We start from the raw sequence: 19,792 nt of genomic DNA on the forward strand, positions 1-19,792 counted from the left end.
ACTTGGTAGAGTTCGTCCTCTCTTCATCAAGACGACAGCACAGTGACACAATGTCAAACAGGCCCAGGCTTCAAGACAAATAGAGTCACGTAATAACATCTCCTTATAATAAGTCACCGGATTATATATAGGCCATAGTATTAGCATTGGTCCAGATGGCATTTGTAGCATGTGAGGTGGTCATCGAGGAACCTCGATAAGAGACAAAGTGTAGTGGGCTGGGATTGACAGCATGCAAAAGTGAACACACAGAAGTTCAAGCTGAAATGTTTAGAGCAACATTAAGGTACATTTTACACAAGTCAGCACACATTAGACAAAGATTTTGGACCCAAATTAACACTGACATCTCTTCACCATCTGTCCCATTCGCTGCTATCAATGCAATCTTTGTGATACACACATTTAGTTGCTGTAAGAATCACCATATCAACAAATAAAAGACATTTAAAAGCAAGTCCACAATATCCTTTGAAAACAAAGCTGGCAGCCTGCAGGTCAGGGTATGGAGAGATGACCTTCAATAGGTTTACCCTCTGGTCCTCCCACACAGTATGTGTAGTATTACCTTCGTCTGAGCAGACCTGCAGCAATAACTTACTCTAGACACTTCTCGAACATTCTCGAGTACCAACTTAACCTCTCAGATCTGTTCGGGGCTCTTTGACGCAGCATCATACCGCAATAAGTGATGTTTGGAGAGCTTTTCGACCACAACGTCGTGTTTACATCCTCTCATAAACAGTCAGTCCACCAGTTACGTTAGCTTACAGGCTAGCTAACCAGCTGCTGCAGCCAGGCTTTAACAGCAGATAGGAAGTCGACCAAAGCATCCTTGGCATATGCAAACTATTTATTCGTTACGTGAAAGCTGAAATACCCAGTCCTTCCCAAATTTCACGTCTGCGTAGCCTGTCCCACTTCTCCTCGGTAGCAGACCCTGTTCGCTCTGGAGCATGCCTACGTGACACATACTTGTTTACTTCCCCCGCCTGCTAGTCCAGCTGCTCTGTAGCGCTCACTTCACACAAAACCAGTGTCCAAAATATACATGTATAAGAAAAAGAGAAAAGTGAGGACTCGGGAGGAGTTTGCACCCTACCTGCCCTGTCCCGAGGGTTTCTCGGGCGGCAAGAGCCCCTCATGGTCTCGGTTCAAAGCCTCTTCCCAGCGTGGTGTGCACTGCGAGTCGCTACAGCAGCACAGGCAGCAATGAATGAAGTGAGTGAGCGCTGTGAGAGGCGCGCGCTCATTATCGCGTCCATAAGCACGCGCGCACGCGACTTGTTATTGTTCAGCTGTGGTCATGGTGGAACTCCATCTTTACCTCTACCCTTGTTTACATTATGTTTTAAACCGCTTTATGTGTATGAGCCATAATTAGTCTCATACATACCAGTGCAAACAACTGGCCAAGACCACACATGTGCCCCAGGTTGGGTTTTGGTCATTTTATTTATTGTAAATTTGTTAGAGAATTTGCACCACCTAAGTACAACAGCAACCAAGATGGGTCCTGCAGTGAAAAAAACAACAATCTTCAGGTCCTGGCTTGTTGGGGGATAATGTGTAAAAATGTAGATATGATTTATTATTTCAGTTTATATTGTGCTCAGATTTTTAAATGACTAAATAGTCTTTTCAAATGTTTTTGTATTTGCCCGTTCGTCGCCCCATAAGGGAAGAACAGAAATAACTTGAACAGTATCTGTACAGCACAGATCTGTCCAACATTATTAGAGTGCAACAGTTAGATTTGAGCTCCTTTTGTGACCAATGAATATTTAAGGAATCAATGAGCATGCTGTATTAAACCTCTACATGAACAAATCTTAGCCATTTAATAATTTCATCCATTACTGGCTTTAGGATATCTTTACCTCCCAGTGAAAATAATCTACACATAGAGCTTTTAAAGCATGGCTTCATTAGTTTACGAGTATTTAGATATTTCTGCATGGTATTGCTATTTAGTTGATAATTGGTTGTTCTTTTAACCAACTCCACATCTGGTTTTTAATCTTGTAGTCTTTGTTTTAGCTTTGTGATTCACAGTATTTTGTGATTAATTTATTTCTTGTGTGTTTGTTGACCTATGGTGGCTAGTATATATATATCAACTGGCCACCTACACACACACACACACACACACACACACATATGTATAAAGTCGTAATAGTGGAATTGAGTAAATAAAGTTTTCTACAAATAAACTGACACAAACAAAACCATTGGTGGTGTCATTATAGCATATGATGTATAACGGCTATAACAGGTTAATCCGGCCATGGCCTTGTGTAAGTGACAAAAAGCAGCATCTCAGCTATATCACACATTTTTTAATGAGTGCATCGTACATAGCACAGTTGAAACCAAAGTTTCTTTAAAAAGGTGTCTGTCACTGTTAGGGTCCAGCTTCATATGACTTCCACCTGTACCCATCTGGAGCCGCTGCTTTTGTCTGAACACTTCTCTCATTGCACTCAGAATACGGTCACCTCTTTCTGGAGCACACCTGCCATTGCAAACAAAAGTTAAGATCATTCAGACCACACATTTCACATATTCAAATTTACAGAACTGTAAGGGCATTTGTCCTGGTCCTCTTACAGGTTGGAAACTTGCACTCCTTCTGATTCTCTCTGGGAGAACTGGAGCAGGCATAGAAGGTGGAGGAGGAATCTGAAAAGGACTCGGACTCTGGTGTTGTGGATCTGTGTACTGTGGTGTCTGTTGGGAGGTGTTGCTGCCTTTGATGGGGGGAACCGGTGGCAAAGGTCCTTTCTTCAGAGCAAGGGAGATGGATGTCCCTGCAGCTCTCGGCAATGTCTGAGATACTGAGCCTGTCAAAAATGCAAAAGCACTCAAAAGATCCAGTATTACTTTTAAATGTATGCTTTTAAAGTATAAAAAACAACAAGTTTTACATTCCACAACAATTTTCAAGATCAAGTATACCTCTGTTCCTGTGCTCTTTCTGCACAGCCTTTGGGCTGTCAAATTGGTTGAGGACGAAGTCACCAGCTTCAGCAATGTCTTCGTCTCTCAGGTCATTCTCATTGAATCTTGAACGAATCAACAGCCTCCTCATAGCAGCGTCAGGAACCTTAGACATCTCCAAGCAGATAATGGACTGATTTATGTTGTTTCCACACGGACTAATTCTAACTTTGAGGGTGTCACGATGTGTGATTCTATTCATGTAGGCTATTTGCATTTCACTGTCTAATTTGACTTACTGAACTGGTGGTTGGTGTAACTGTTGTGGATGGTGAAAGGGGGAAATGTTGCTCTTTGTCCAAATGGTCAAGTGGCTTTATTCTACAGAAAAAAGTAAACCACCCTTTAAACCTCTGCTCTCTTCTATTTTTTACGTCAATGGAGTTGTAACATTTTTGTCACCCAGAATCAGGTGGATCACTTGTCGACTTGTTTCCGTTCTCAGAATTTGTTATTCCTCTCATTGTGATCATCATTTCTGTGAAACAGAAGTAATGGAATGACAGGAAACAAGAGCAATTCCAATAAAAGAGCGAACACACCTTTGAAATGTGTTGATATGAGTCATCGTTTTGTTGTTATTCTAACCTTGGTTCATTTGAACAGCCTCCACCGCCAGATGAAACTCCACTGCCTCAGTCTCTTCCGCAAAGTTGAGGCCCACCTGTTGGCTCTATGCAAACACAGTAATTCCACCTTAAATCAACTCACGCTAATTCTCTGACCAGCACGCTGCATACATACACTAATACTTTAAAACAGGAGTGCTTACATCTGCAGGGAAAGTATGGAAGAATGTGCGAGTTGCAGTGTACTTGAATGGAATGTACAGCTCCTGCTCCCACAGTAACTTGGCACGCTGTGTTCAAGGAAAGATAAAAGGAAAGGTGATTCTATTATAGTCGTTGCAGAAGGAAAAGTGCAGGTACCTAGCAAGAAAATTGTTACTAAAGGAAATTGCAAATCAAAGGGAACTATAGCTGTCCCATACATGCAACTACTTCTACACAGAATGGAAGCTAACATGTCATTTCATTGAGGAAACCAGGTGTTAGTAGAGTAGGTGAAGCGTCTCTAATCAGTCCTGCAGTTCCTCTTACCTTGACACAGTACAGACGCAGAAAGTGGGCGTGAATGGACTTATCCTCAATGAGACACACCGCGCCACAACCCAAACAACTCCAGCCTGGACTCCGACCCTGGGTATCTTCGGCCACTAGTATCTGTGCTACTGTAGTTTTGATCAGCTGAAATACACAGATCTCAAAAATGGAATAGACTTGAGATCACTTCATCCTATTACCAAAGCAGACTAAAAGGGTTACACTTCGCTGAGATGTTTTACAGCCTCTTCTCTGCTGGTGAATACTTTCAATTCCCAAAAGCGTTGTTGATTAGGTCTATGGTTCAGTCAGTGTTTGTGCATCTTCCCTATTTTGCTCTTTTTTGCCTCAACCCTTCATTTAGAAAGTTTGCACAATCCCGCCACCAAACTGCTTTCTTAATGTATGAGAATTTGTTTTTGTTTTTGAACCAACTCGTATAATTTCTGACACAGAGTAACCTTTGAGATATTCTGGTTTAATTTCAGAGTGTCACATACCAGAGAGGCAGCTCCTCAGAGAGATTGTGACCTCTTTTTAGAGGCTGATGATGCTGGGAAATGATCCATTTAACTTCCCATTATCTTAGAGCCCTGCCATTAACTAGGTTCACTCATTCAGGTCCTACCATCCCCATGGGTGCAATGGTAAATCATCATCATCATATTACACCAAAGCTGTTGGGTCACGGGATTCGAGTCCCTTCTTTTCTCTATTGATGATACACTTCGACACTTTTGATCTGATGTTCACTCTTATGCTAATGACACACAGTTATGCCTGTCTATAAAACCAACCACAATCTCTTTTTTTATTTAGGACTGTGTAAAGTAGTTGTTTCTTTCAGTGACAATCTTTTTATCTTGCACTTTCAGCGGGGTTTCGCGCTGGGTTCTTTTTTTTTTAAAGATGGCAGCTACCTGAAGTTTCCTGATCATTTAGAAAATAAATCACAGAACCTAAATCCTATGAAATCAAGTCATATGCACAGACTGTATATAAGTATGGTTGAACAAATTGACATTGCTTTTTACATTCCAAAATGACCATCTTATTGTAGTAGTGTCTGACCTGTAACCAAACCCCCCTATTTGTTCTTTCTTTTTTTCAGTATTTACTTGTTTCTCTATTCAAGTGCTTTAAAAGGTGTACATTTCTACATCTTGCAGCACCTGCTCTGGTAACACAACATGGTAGCGCCAGGCAACACAAGCAGCAGACTGTAAACAAAACAGCCCTCATAGAAAGCCCATTCATCCAACAAGCTTCCTCTGATACGTGTTACTGATAACACCGAGGTAATACAGTAACATCCACATATACTTAGGAGATGAAATGTTACTTTTCAAACATTTTCCATTTCACAGCCCACAATCTCTTTCTGTGAGCAAAATTATTATTAAGTTTCATAAATACTTAAAATGGTAATTTATGGCAATGACAAGTATATAACAGTTTCAAATGCTAATTCTAATTTTTAAGAATACTGAAAAACCCTAAGTTACTCATTTTTATGTTGTATTTCAAGCATATTAATTTAAAGTGACAGTAATGAACTGACCTTACACTGAGGTTCCAGCAGAGTGAAGAGGAGACTTTTCTCACGACAAGTCAGGAGATCACTCATTACATTACATCTAAGAAGCCGACTTGACGCCATCACAAGTCCCTTGTTTTCACCTTCTACTCACCACTACTGTCACTACCTTGTCTTCTCTTTCATTTCTGAACCCAGTACATTTAGTCCTGACTGTAACTGATTTGAATGGTGATATTTCCATCGCAGCTTGTCATCATGCAAATGTATTTGACGTGCTGTACGTTGTGTATGCACTGTGGCTTTCCTTCCCTAAATGAACAACTCTATACAGTCAATGTCAAGAGACATCTGTTGATAATATGTATTCAAGATGAATAATGTAAGTTTTGATCACACAGCCTCTACTTCACCCGTCAGTATGCTGTATGAAAGGATGAAACTCTGAAACATAAGCAACATAATCTACAACCAACTGTGAAAAATAACCAAGTATTTACTCAAGTACTCAAGTACGATACTTAAGTTCAGTTTTGAGGTACTTGAATTGAGTATTTGCATTTCATGCTACCTTATACTTCTACTTTGCTATATTTGAGAAGGAAATATAGAGTTTAAAAAATATCATACAGTGTTATAGAAGAAAGTTCCCAACAGCATATAAAGTAGTTATTATTAGCTCCACCCCAACCATCCAACATTAAAATGATGATTATTTATAATGTATTGTGAATGACATACAATAATACAACACTGACAGGAGTCATTCTTCCACTTAATGAACACTTTTTCTTTTGAAAGATGAATTATATTTTGTTTATAGTAGTTTTACTTAAGTAAGACTTTAACTGACTGTTACTTGTAATGGATTGTTTTGACATGGGAGTACTTCTTCTACTGGTTACATCTGCTGTGCGCATGGAAAATGAACAGTTGGGTCTCTGCCATAAGTCCTGCTCACTGAAGCTGTTGCGCTTCTATTTTCTAGTTTATTCAACAGTCTACCGTAAAAGTGAACATTTATCTTGCAGCTAAAAACTCAATGAGGGAGTATTAATGGTTTAGCAGAGGCTCTCACGGGAAGAAACTTCAAGTGTGCGGAAATGTCTGGTAATCCCCACCAAAACGATTCCCCTAGAGGACTATTGAGTTCGATGTAATCTTGCCTAACAAATATATTTTATGACTTCCACATACAGTCTTTCTTTGTTTACAGCAAGAAGAACATGCAAAATATCTGCACTCAACTCACTCTCGTGTTTTCACCAGACAGCATTAATAACAGTCTCCAACGAGGTTTTATAATTATTTGTGTCAAACAAACTGTGTCAAATACAGTTTCCTGATGTTGAAACATAAAAAAACAATTTTATTTTCAATGTAAAGAGTGGTAACAATGAAAATAAATGACATTAATTAGACTATTGAGTGCAGTGATACAAAGAAGGAGAAAGGGTGAGTAAAATACAATCAGTGATATGTTGGTGGGAAAACTGCTCACCCTGGTTCTCATGGTTTTATACTACTTTTGTCCAATAATCATTTCCCCATGCTCTTCAGAAAATGTAACTTCTCAGTGGCTATTATACACCTCATCTCCTCCACCATCGTCTCCTCCTCTGTCAGCTCCTCCAGGGACGGGCCTCTTCCGTCTCTTGTTGAGCAGAGGGTTGTTGGACGTGTCCAGGTCTTTGATCTTAACCTGGTCGTAGTCGACACGCATTGTGGCCAGGGCGCTGGTCATTTCCTCCTGTTGGAAGACGAGACATTTTGTGCTGAAAATCGGGTGCTTTACTGCCACCTTGTGGTCATATTCTAAATATAAATGGAACCAAACAGTGTGTCCCACCTTCACATCGTCCCACAGCTCCTTGTCCTCTGTCAAAACACGTGAGGTGTGGAGGGGGGTCGGAGGGACCACCATTGATTGCTGCAGCACAAAAATAACACAAAAATCTTTTGAATAAAAGGGGATAAAGCATACGGGTCTATAGGCGAGGTGACAAAGGGATCATTTACACTAATCCAGGGATGGTTGACGAACTGGCCGATGGTCATCCTCTCATTGGGGTCCGTCTTCAGTAACTGAATGATGAGCTGTTTTGCTACAAAACAAAATGAAACAATGCCAAGCATTTTAGTGCAATATGGAGCTATAATGATGTTCTTTTTTTGTGTTGTCTGGAGATACAGGGTGTTCAGGAACTTTCAAACATGTGATTGGGTGAATGCAGCCTTCATTTATTTTTTTGCCACTTTGGGTCTGTGGAAACAAGCTGTAACAAACACTGATGTATCATTGTCTTAAGTTCTTATGGAAGACTTTTTTTTGCAGTTGCTTATATCTAGCTGTTACAGAGCAGCATTATCAATCATTTGTAGTTGTGTTTCTGGCCTCCTGATGAATGTAAGTCTATCATTCACTTTCATTTAGCTCTATTTTTGTTCTCTACCAACTCCTGAGGTAAGTATGTGTCTCTTGTGCTGCTAAATGCACCACCATATTCACCAACTCGTTGCAAATTGTGTCAGTCTGTCGTTTGGTGCTGGGCAAGTAGTGTGCAGTGATCAGACTGAACCAGAACAGTAAAGTTGCAGGTCATAAAACTAACATATTTGTTGTATTCCATGTTTATTCCTGACTTTATGCTGGTTTTCATACAAAGTAAGAACCCCATTACAGTTTTTGAATCTTTCCCTTCATATTTATGAATTGTATGCCCAAAGTCTGACCTTCCTCCGAAACCTCAGCCCACTCAGGGTTGGGGAACTCATATTGGCCCAACCTGATCCTCTGCTTCATGCCTGGAGAGATGGCCTGACCTGTGTTTGAGTAGAACGGAGGAAACCCACACAGACTAGAAACAGAAAAAGAGGCTCTTTAAAGAAAATGCAGAGTTGAACATGAATATACAATATCCCAAAATAGTTGTATGTGTTTAATTAAGTTGAATCAGTTGCAGACACACATGATACTCACAGAATGTACATGATTACGCCCAGAGACCACATGTCACATGATTTGTCATATTTCTCTGGCCCAAGCACTTCTGGGGCTGAATGGACAAATAGATACAGACAAAAAACAACGCAATGATGTGGAGAATGAAAGGCACATTCACACAAAAGCAGATAAATATGCAGACACACGTGGACAGCATGTGAGTGAATGACATACCAAAAAGCTATCTCGGTAATAGCACATTGCAGTGTACAGCAGATTTCACTCAAACTCATTCTAATGCTGGACAGTAAACGCTCACCAACATAATACGGAGTGTAACAGGGAGTTTGGAGGGAGTTTTGCAGTGTCGTCTCCTTAGCAAAGCCAAAGTCAGTCAGCGTCAGTGTGGCGTTACTCTCCTTGGTGGTATAGAGCAGGTTTTCAGGCTGCAGTGTGCATGGGGAAAAGAAAACAACAGAAAATTCAAAACAATGTATTTCAGTTAGAAATTCTTTCTGACCGTAGCAGCGGCAGCACCTTCACATCCCTATGAGCGATGTCCATGTGGTGGAGATACTCTATGGCCGTGCCGATGTCATGCATGATCTCTGACGCCTCTGATGGACAGACATGACATAGATGTAACACGTACAGGACCCATACATTAAAGCTGCTGAACGTGAACTATAACCCACCTCTCTCTGTAAAAGCCTGGTCCCCTCTGGCCTGAATGCGACTGAACAGCTCTCCTCCCTCCATACTGTGACAAGATCAACAAAGACATCAGAACTGGCAGCGAGGGGACTCTTGGCAGCCGACCACAGTTCATTACTGCGATTGTGGTTTGGCAACAAAGCAAGTCATTGTGAGTCACAATGTACTGTTGAGATGAGTACAGTCTTCTGAGCCACTGCAGACTCCGATGACTCAAGCAGTAAGGAAGCTTTAAAGGGAGAATAATAAACTTTTTTTAAACGACACATAAATGATGTGACATATTTGGTTCAGGACATTACAGATTCAAATGAGCTTTATTTCAATAAGAGTCCGTGAGTTCATGAGTCTAATTATTTCCAGTTATTTAAAAGCAGGAAAAAATAACAATGGAAAGTAATGTAATGTATATAAGTAATGTATAACAAACACCTAAAAGGGCGTAGTTGTTATCGCTACACAAAGAATATAGCAAATATATATCTATGCAGATTATGTAAGAAATAAAAATATTAAATACATATAGAAAAAGGTCAGTCTTTTTTTTAGCATGCAGAACTTTAAGGAAGATGTAATTTAAACAACCCCAGAAAAAGAGTTAGGACCTCAATATGTTATCTAAAAGTACAAGCTGCGATCTGGAAGACGCCTCAGAGAGCAAAGAGCAATCAGGATTTTAAAGTTGTTTTTATCCATGATGCAAACAGAAACAATAAAAGTATGGGAGATTGAAGATATGTATTTTTCCCTGTTTAGTTTCCCCCAAAATCAAATGCAAGTGCAAAATTATATTCCAATCCCAAGTGGTCACTCAAGAATGCAAGACAGTCTGAACAGGGCATCGGTTGTTACATTACTCACATACAGTACGAGGCAGATTTAGGTTGTATGACTTCACACAATCCATTTCTCTTCCTAAATGAATGCAAACCTCGAGCAAATTAGAGAAAAAACACAATCTATTTGAGCTTTCCTGTAAAGGCCTAAATCAAGCAGACGATGAGCATCGTAGTGCTGGTCATGCTCACCACTCCATTATGATGAGGAGACATTTCTTCCCCTGGTGCATGTTCTCATACAGGCTGAGTATTCGGACGATGTGGGGACCTCCGGAAACTCGCCAGTGCAGCTCAACCTCCCGTCTGGCTTTAGGAGTATCATACAGGATCTGCTCCACAAAAACACGTATCAAGGAAATGCCTGTTTCATATTTGTCTAAATGTATCTGCGTGTTTGTAGATCACAGTCTCTCAGTCTAAAGTAGATACGCCTTATTTCTTTTCAACAGAAGTAGTTTGACATCTTTGTCAAGAAATCAATGAACCCACACAGAGACAAACAAATGCTCTGTTGTGAAGACACTCACCGTTTACAGCACTGTTAGTGGCCGCTATTAAAGCCATTCATCTACATTTTCTGGAAAGAACATTGAGAGTGAATACTGAGAATGCATTTGGCTCTGTGCTCTATCTTTAAAGACACAGTGCTGCAGTTCTGGTGGGAGGATATCCTATTTTCCTAGACATGCAGACCCCTTCCTAAACCCCTTGTGGACATTACAATTCATTTTTAGCAGTGCAGGAGGAAACGCTCAGATATGAGTGTTTGACTTTTCTCAAAAGTCTCTATGCACAAATCACAGCTTCACCCTGCAGAACAGAAGATTATTTCCACAGATTTCCCATTTCCTAGAAAGATATCCCAAATGAAAGAAGCAGAGGCGCTCATGGGGCTGCTCTTCCTGTTTGTGTTTTCTTAAAGCTGTTTGTTGACTTACCAGCACTGAATCTCTCACACCTGATATTTCCCAAGTTGTCTTTAAAAAAAATCACTGTAAACATTTAACAAGCTAAATGTAACTAAATGTTACGTAGAGGAGTATTAATGTGTTAAATGTCAGACGATTATGTAAAGTATTAACAGGGCAGATCATTGTCCACACAGCAATAGTATAGAGCAGAGTGGAAACTGTGTCAGCGCATCCCAGACAGCACATCGCTGTCTGACAGACACGTCCACTGTCTGACAGACACGTCCACTGTCAGGGCTCAGGAAGTGAATTTGCAGATAATTGCTTCATCCATCCATGGTTGAATTCATATTTCATCTGCTGCGCCACATCAGATAACTAATCATACAAATGAAAAATAAATACTAGACATCAAACCTTACATTAGGTCGAAATTCTGGACAGATTTCCAGTATAATACACGGTGGATACCGTATACATGAATAATTTATGGCTGCTCTCTGTCTTTCCAGTGGCAGCAGCCTCCAGAGTATCACCCAGATAACAACAGGGTTAAGAAGCAGATGCACACACACCTTGAGGGCACATTTCTCTCCCGTTTTCTTGCAATAACATTCCAGCACTTTGCCATTGATGCCCAGGCCAAGAACCTGAGCTGTGATTTTATAATCATCTGTCACTGCATTCTTCCTGAACTCCAGTTTGGAGTAAGCAGGCGGCTGGACGTCAGTGGGGCCGCTGCCCAAGCTGCTCTCCAGGCTGTTGGTGTCACTGTGGTGCCCTGTCCCGTGCTGCGCAGTGATTGAATTTACCGACTGCTCCTCCTGGTTGTGATGCATTTTATTTTTGTTGAAGCCAAAAGTGATGCAGAGCAAATATCATCAGTGTCTGCAACAAAAAGTATCCGGTGTCATCCTAGTTCATCCGCGTACGTCACAACGGACTTTTTCGTGCTGCCCGACAGAACATCTCGCCCCACTTCGAACACGAACAAACGGAGGTATGGAATTTAGAAAACCTCCTTGTCACAAAAAAGGGCGGAGGTCTGAAGCCACACCGGTACACTGGCATAGAGAAGTTCAAAAGATCCCAACTGATATCTGGATGTAATTTAAAGAAATAGTACAACAACACATTCAATGACTGAGAGAAATAAAACAAGCTTCAGAAATCGGTGCCCATGCCTGGTCCTCATCGCGGTTATCTGAGTCTTCTTCCTGCGGGGTTCACTCAAGCTCTCCAATTCCCTTACGTCAGTGAGGAGCGCCTCAAATGTATTCTCTTAAAGGAACAACCACGCGTAAAGACGCACGGCAGGGTACCAGTGAGACAGCAAAGACCCGAAGCTATGACCAGAAATCCATGTATTCAAATATTATTGCTGAATCACACAGATGCAAGGTAAAGTAAAGGTATTAACTGAGCAATCAAGATGGGGGGGGGGGGGGGGATAGGTCCTATTGTGTTTGTCTGATATGGTAGGCTGTGCTCTTCTCTTTCCATACATGCTGATACGCTTACAGTCGAGCCTTATTTGTATTTCATGTAATTCATTGAAACAATTGCGTTTTCTAGGACAACGTATGGCCTCCATCTCTCCTCTTTCACATTTATTAGCCAGGTTGACAACAGACGAAATGCTGTGCGATTACGTCAGTGATCTGTCTCTGGTTGTTTCATAGCAAGTTGCTTTTTTCAGCACCGAAAACTTGGTTGAAAAGGACATCAAAGCGGAAAACGTGTGTGGTTGAAAACAAAAAGAAACCAGGCAGCTGTGACCAAAAGATGGCTTTCACATTCTGATAGACTTCTTTTCCTTTTTTTCACAACATAAAATTAATAACTAGATTTCTTTGTCATTGACATCTTTGGACACAACATTTTTGTAGATTACTGACATACAAATGAGTCATAAAGGCTTTATCATTTATACATTCTTTAATTTAATTTTCAGCACAAAAAAACAATATACAGCCTGGCACAATGTTGTCGTCTACTTTGCATTTTGTGTATTCATGGAAACTATTTATGTAACAACATTGCCAGTGATTCATTAACTAGTACAGACAGTCTGCAGTGTATCATTTCAACAGCTGGATAAGCCCAGACTTACACTACTGAGGGGATTACAGCTTAAGGTTTCCTTGCTGTATGTAACTGGCTGTTGATAACCTGCGCTAAAATGTTGGCTAGCCCTGCAGGGCACGGTCCAGCACGCACTCATCCTGCACAGGAAAGGGCATGGTGACACGCAACTGCTCATTCTCCTCCATGGTGTGCTGGATGGTCTCATAGGCGTTTGAGTTTCCAGACCAGCAGCGACGAGCCACCTGCAGCACACAGAAACAGATTGGAGCCATTAGAGCACATTGTAAACAATACGTGAGGCTGGAATCCATCATGCTGCTCTCCTCTCAGCACTCTCACCCCATTGGAGACGTCCCAGTTGAGCACCAGTCTGGCACGCTTTGCTGCCTCCTCTGAGCCGTCTAATAGCAACCCAAACCCTCCATTCATTACCTCGCCCCTGTACGTGAGACAAGAGATAAAGTAATAAACACACTATTGATGATTCAAAAACTTTCACACATTACTGTTTACTGGATGACCAGCTAGGCTTACCAGCCAACACCACCACCGTTGTGCAGGGATACCCATGTGGCGCCCCTGAATGAATCACCAACAAAGTTCTGGACCGCCATGTCTGTAAGGGGGAGACATTGTGAGCCCTTACTTTCTAAAACGATTCCTGCAGTGTTACTGGTTTACATGAATGAAGAGAGACAGGAAATGCATTTTTGTGTTAACCCTAACCCAACGAGGAACCGAATCTGTGTGGACTGTAGAGCTGCTCTCTCATGTTTCAACATCTGTCACAATGTTGGCAGCCTGCCCACTTTCAAGTCTCATTGCCCACAGAACAAAGCATAAAACTGACTACAAATGATGCACGTTTCAATGTTTTTGTCCTGTGTAACATCTGAGCCATTGGTTTCCAACACACCACATACCTGCACAGAAGGCAGATCCGTCATACACATTGGAGGTTTCTCTGAAGGGGCTGTCTGTGCCACTAACATCATGATGGTCTCTGCTAATAACCACAGGAGCCTGAACAAAAGAAAGAACATGAGACATTGTTGTGACTCCAGTGAAAACTTGATATCATACAGACTGCAGTAAACATGAAACGATCTTCTTAGCAGTCAATCTTACTGAAACTCGTCCATCAGCAATAGCCTGGTTGATAGCCAGAGCAATGCAGACTCTTCCTTTCTGGTCAGAGTAGAGGATTCTGGCTTGAGATCCCACAACCTAAACAAAGAGAAAACACAGAGGAAATCCTGTTATTGCAGACGCATATCTTTTCATCAGACTTTTATTGAATGATGGCATTGGTTGCCCAGAAAGTTACTCACCATTTTGTGTTTTCCAGCCTCTCTGATCCAGCGGATGTTATCGTCGTACTGCTGTTTGATGTCATCCTTCACGTTGGCACTGATTTCCTCCAGGACAGCAGCAGCGATATCATCCGTTGTAGCAAGATCCTGGGGGTCGCCAGATGTGCACACCCAGCGAAATGGGCCAAAGCCCAGAGAGAAAATGTCCCTGAGGCCAAGGTGGAAGGAGAGTCATTACAAACTATTAAGCAAGAACAAAAGGTCTGATCACAGTTTACAGTTCTGTCTTTTTATAGACGTACACATTTTCTACAGTTCTATTACATGATCAATGCTAGATTGAATAAATGTCTCACCCCATAATGTCCTGGACATAAGAAGGGTAACGGAATTCTGTTGCCCCTCCACCAGCCTTTTCTACCTCTGCTCCTACAACAAACAAGAAACACAAGCCTCTGTATAGGTCTGACATGTACTGAATGATAATCATGTATTCTGAGTGAGATTGAGTAAGTGTTAAGTTACTGACCAGCTCTCTGGGCCTCCAGGAGGAATGCGTTGCCATAGTCCCAGAAGAACATACCAGCATCAGACAGCTTGTTGATGGCCTTGATGTGTCTGCGGAGGCTGTGATCAGACGTAAAAAAACATTATTTCAACTCAATAGACCCACATATTGCAGAAGGTTTACCATAGAAAAGTTCATCCGTCGTGATTTATATTACCTTTCTTGGACCATGGTGAGGAAACGGTTCGAATCAGTCGACATGAGCTGATTCGCCTGGCGGAAGCTGAGCTGGACTGGGTAGTAGCCTCCGTTATATGGGTTGTGAAGGGAGGTCTGGTCTGAACCCAGATCCACCAGGAGCTCCCCTGTCCTCTCATACTCCAAAAGCAGCCTCTCCCTGGTTAGACAGTTAGAAAAAGTAGGACAAAGATGTCAAGAGTGTGTAACAAGAGGTGTCTCTTTCACTGCAGCTGCAGACCTGGACCGTGTCGAGGCAGCAGGAAGTTTTCACCGGTCACTCACCACAAGTCTACAATGTTGCCATGATAACCAACACTGAGGGGAGTCTTGGCGCTCCTGGCCTCTCTGAAAAACACAAATGTGAGGTGAGTTATGAGATATAGATATAGATATCTTACGGTCTCTACTGTACACATAACAATAGACTGACCAGGTAGGTTTATTCAAGTACTGTACTTAGTGAAAACTGTAGGTTCTTGTACTGTACCGGAGTACTTCGATTTCATGTAACTTTGTACTTCTATTCTTTTATCTTTCAGGGGAAATATTGTACTTTTTAATCCACAACATTCATTTGACAGACATAGTTACTGGTTACTTTTGAAATAAAGATTTTACATACAAAACATATGATGAGCTTATAAAACATGATAGTTGTGTAGATTAAACTACCGAACAGTAAATAAAGTACCGGTAGTACAAATTTGCACCACCTTGACCGATGGACATAAACAATAAAATACACATGAGAAATACACAAATTTGCTTTTAGAGACAGATCGATATGATATCCCTCTCATGTCTGTACTGTAAACATGAAGCTGCCGCCAGCAGCTCGGTAGCTTAGCTTAGCATAAAAATGTGAAATAGGGGGAAACAAATAGTCTGAAGGAAGACAAGAATATCCACCTGGAGTTCAGATGCATTATTTTTACAATTCAGTTTTTGAATGTTCAACAAATATGACCTATTTAGAAGTTTTAGAAGTGCTGATAGGAGGATTTTAATAGCTTTGGAGAGAACCAGGATAGCTGTTGCCCTGTTTTATGCTAAGCTAAGCTAACCACCTGCAGGATGTAGCTTTATATTTACCGTACATAAGAGTTGTATTGATGTTTTCATCAACTCCCCAAATATTTAACGAATCTTTAATAATCTGCAGATAATAGTATAACACTCACAAGGTACGTACATACTTTTACTTCACTGATTATTCTTTACAGTGTGCTATTACTACTTTACTTACGGTAAGTAAAGAATGTGAATACGTCCTTCACCACTGACACATAGGCCTTATTTTTTTAGCCATCAGGGCTGCCATGTTACAAGTACTGCAAGCCTGGACTTTTACTGGATAGAACTGACAATATGAGTCTCACACACGTAGACATGAAGAGACATAAACACACGAAAAGTTTGTCCTATCAAAACCCTGATGATCATTGATAACAGTTAAATAGAAGAGTAAAGGTGAGTATGCAGCAACATTGCTTTTGTTGTTGTAATTACTTTTTCTCTTTGTTACCTGATGCGTTTAATGCAGTGATCCATGCTGCTGGTGACCTCCATCAGCCAGCCCTGCTCATATCTCTTTTTAAGAGGAGCCTCATCCACCTACATAGAAATCAAACTCGCAGTCACACTGACACACAGGAATTCCTTCATTCTCGCTCAGTCAGCAGTGAGTGTTGATGGGAAATGACTGGACACCAACTGACCTCTGCAATCACGCCAATACAACCGGCAATGACGGCAGCTTTAGCCTGAGCTCCACTCATGCCCCCCAGGCCGGAGGTTACAAAGACACGCCCCCTCAAGTCACCAGAGCCCAAGTACCTCCGGCCGGCATTCAGCACAGTCAGCTACACAGAAAAACAGAAGGGAAGAATGTAAAAACAGGAACTACAACATGCGGGTAATGGTTCTAGCAGTGGTTGGTCATTTAAATCATTTTAGTGGTCTAAAGAGATGAAAGTGTCCAGTTTTTCAGAATAATCAAAAACAAGTATAATTTTGTGTCAAAGAATTTCTCTTTGTTCTTGTTACATCTGGTGACTCTAATCTTAAAACGTCTTTCGGGGGTCCTGACCCCCTACTTGGGATCTACTTAAAGTATTCTGGAAATACTGGAGTGTTGTGCGCTGATCTTTTCTTAATAACTTCACAAACCAAAGTGCCATGAACAATCCCTTGAGGTCCAATGTAGCAGTAGCTGCCTGCTGTCATTTGACCGTACCTGAAAACAATTAACAAAAAGGAACACGGTCAAGACATCTGGACCCACATCAGGCTTAATTCAGCATAATTTTCTCCCTGAAAACCACCTTTAAAACTCACATTGTTACACCGAGGGCAAACATCTTTTCATACTGATTTCTAGAAGAGTAATTTGGAATAACCTGGGGGATACAAAAACAAGAGGGAGTGTGTCAGTACGCCGGGTTGTCAGTGGGCTGAACGTTTCATCAGATGTGTGTTTGGCAGTTACCATGCCGTTGGTGATGATGGCGCGAGGTGATGAAGGCAGGCTGGGGAACAGGCCCATGGGATGACCGCTGTACATGACCAGAGTTTGTTCCTCTGTCATCTCGCTCAGGTAATGCATCACCAGGCAAAACTGCACCCAGACACACACAAGTGGTTAATATGTGTCCATTTAGACTCTACACATTGTTTCTGAACACGAGCTAACTCAAGGCTTACCTGGGCCCAGTTACTAAACACCTGTCCATTCCCTCCGTAGGTGACGAGCTCCTGGGGGAACTGAAGGAAAAATACAAATGAAGCAGTCATCGAGACAATGAATTAAACAAAAGACTTCCCACACTTTGTCACTAAGTTAATACAAGCTGTGTTAGAGGCTCACCTGTGCAACTGCCGGGTCCAGGTTGTTCATGATCATTAGCATTATGGAGGCCGCTTGACGTGTGCAGCATGGGTACTGATCTATGGGGTAAGCTCTGAGGAGACGGCGGGAAACTCACATCATTGTTGTTGAGGAACAAAACTAGACAATAACTTCTACAAGACTACCCTTTCTGGACAGAAGCCACAAGTTTTACATACAGGACGACACATTGATTTCCATTTATTTCTGGAGAAGGTACGGTGCGTTTACTTCTTCTTTTGTGGTACACCCATTAAATGTTTATCTAAAGTCATGAGGGCCGGTTATACAGCAATGTCCATCTAAAGTCAGCTAACATTAGCCACCTGGTCATACCAGACCAGTAGGTCTGTAGCAGCAAACCAGTGTGTAAAAAAGGTCCTACTGACACATATACAAGCAGTGAAAAGACACTTCAGTATCCGTGCTCTAGTTCAAGTGATTTCATTTTCATTTAACAAATTACTAAACGCATCTTTCATTTACAGTTACCGTCATCTCCGATAATAAAGGTTACTGGTCACCTGTAAGATATTCTTCCTCAGCATATATTTTTGTCTTAACAACCAAATTTCAAGGATGATAGTCACTATATTAATATCAAAAAGGTACAAAATGAATAAATAAATATCAGATTAATTTGACACTTGAATATTAGGTCATGTCAGGTTGCCTCACCTGACGCGTAATGCAGGGCAGAAGCGGTACATGTAGATGTGTCCGTACTGCCGCAGCTCTTGAGCAAATTCGGGTGCAAGTGTTGCGTGGTGGGATGGAGGGAAATAACGCAATGCATTTCTCAGCGCCAACTAGAGGGAAGAGGCATTTACACTAGATTAGTGCAAACAAATCAATGTTTCAATACAGTCAGATGGATGAGCAGATCCTTTCCACTTTTAAGATAACAGGCTGAACAATCACCGTCTCTTTTAATTATTGACTGAAGCCTTTGCTCTGAGTTTGGGCAATCAGTTGAGGACCTTAGAGAATAATCTATTTTTTGGGGCAGTCTGTGAGACAACGATGATGCAATAAGTCGGTACACAGCAAGCCATGAAAATGAATTGTGCTTCCACACAGATACATTTATAGTAAAGCAATCGACAGTGAGCCGTAACCTGCTTTAGCTCACACACACATTGCTTCATGATGTTTAAAAGGTAGCCTACTTTTTCCTTTTGACAGTTTTTCGACAGTTTTGACTGCATGAACAGTGTTTTCCACACAATAGACACATGATATCGTCCCTTTAGAGTTTTATTCACAGAAAGTATTTTGACTTGTTATATTGGGAAAAGCACAGGATTCATGATTCCTCAGTTTCATTTAGGTGTGCATAAAATGGAATGCAGCCGTTATTTATCAAATGAGTTTCACCTGTATTTAAGGGGTAGAAATGTCATAAAATGTAATTGGACTCCTGATTAAAATACAAATTGAGTGACAAAGGTGTTAAAAAATGTCCAATGTACAGACATTATTTGCATATTGACTCACCCGCTCCTCTTCCGCTGTAAGGTTTGGGGTCCGCATAGGTGCATGTGGCACATCGGGGTCTCTTCCCCGATTCATAGGCAAGGGGTCCAGCGGTAAACCACTGCATACCTCCTTTAAAGAAGACATCCTGTCTGAGATCTTCTGTCACACGCTTGAGCAAAAACCTGAACACAGAGTTCACGCTGGAGATTGAAGGCAGCTTTCACCCCCA

At 41.4% G+C, this 19,792-nt stretch overlaps 2 protein-coding genes across 2 annotated transcripts; both read right to left on the reverse strand.

The window, feature by feature from the left end:
- Nucleotides 1-6,989: 6,989 nt before the first annotated feature.
- LOC306775242 (MAP kinase-activated protein kinase 2-like) lies at nucleotides 6,990-12,256 on the reverse strand. The gene is made up of 10 exons (XM_079265556.1): nucleotides 11,624-12,256; nucleotides 10,327-10,466; nucleotides 9,280-9,344; nucleotides 9,122-9,201; nucleotides 8,904-9,030; nucleotides 8,621-8,696; nucleotides 8,374-8,498; nucleotides 7,660-7,745; nucleotides 7,490-7,570; nucleotides 6,990-7,390 (listed from the first exon to the last, which is right to left on the reverse strand). The coding sequence occupies exons 1-10, from the start codon at nucleotides 11,885-11,887 to the stop codon at nucleotides 7,214-7,216; spliced, it is 1,221 nt and encodes a 406-aa protein (XP_079121682.1). The 5' UTR covers nucleotides 11,888-12,256; the 3' UTR covers nucleotides 6,990-7,213.
- A 981-nt stretch (nucleotides 12,257-13,237) lies between these two features.
- Nucleotides 13,238-19,707, reverse strand: uroc1 (urocanate hydratase 1; the record flags this gene model as incomplete). Its single annotated transcript, XM_079265551.1, has 19 exons — nucleotides 13,238-13,378; nucleotides 13,476-13,575; nucleotides 13,671-13,752; nucleotides 14,060-14,159; nucleotides 14,265-14,363; nucleotides 14,468-14,657; nucleotides 14,806-14,878; nucleotides 14,979-15,076; nucleotides 15,175-15,354; nucleotides 15,480-15,542; nucleotides 16,723-16,811; nucleotides 16,916-17,059; nucleotides 17,367-17,433; nucleotides 17,535-17,596; nucleotides 17,686-17,814; nucleotides 17,901-17,960; nucleotides 18,064-18,157; nucleotides 18,763-18,893; nucleotides 19,582-19,707. 19 exons carry the CDS (start codon nucleotides 19,705-19,707, stop codon nucleotides 13,238-13,240), a joined length of 2,028 nt encoding a protein of 675 aa, XP_079121677.1.
- Nucleotides 19,708-19,792: the final 85 nt, after the last annotated feature.

The sequence above is a fragment of the Melanostigma gelatinosum genome (assembly GCF_949748355.1).
Source record: "Melanostigma gelatinosum genome assembly, chromosome: 3".
NCBI lineage: Eukaryota > Metazoa > Chordata > Actinopteri > Perciformes > Zoarcidae > Melanostigma > Melanostigma gelatinosum.

Coding starts and splice junctions, on each gene's coding strand:
- LOC306775242 (XM_079265556.1), bottom strand. CDS start 11,887: ATGCATCACAACCAGGAGGAGCAGTCGGTAAATTCAATCACTGCGCAG. Junction 8,499..8,620: donor GGCGTAATCATGTACATTCT/GTGAGTATCATG, acceptor TTCTGTTTCTAG/TCTGTGTGGGTTTCCTCCGT. Junction 7,571..7,659: donor TCAACCATCCCTGGATTAGT/GTAAATGATCCC, acceptor TTTGTGCTGCAG/CAATCAATGGTGGTCCCTCC.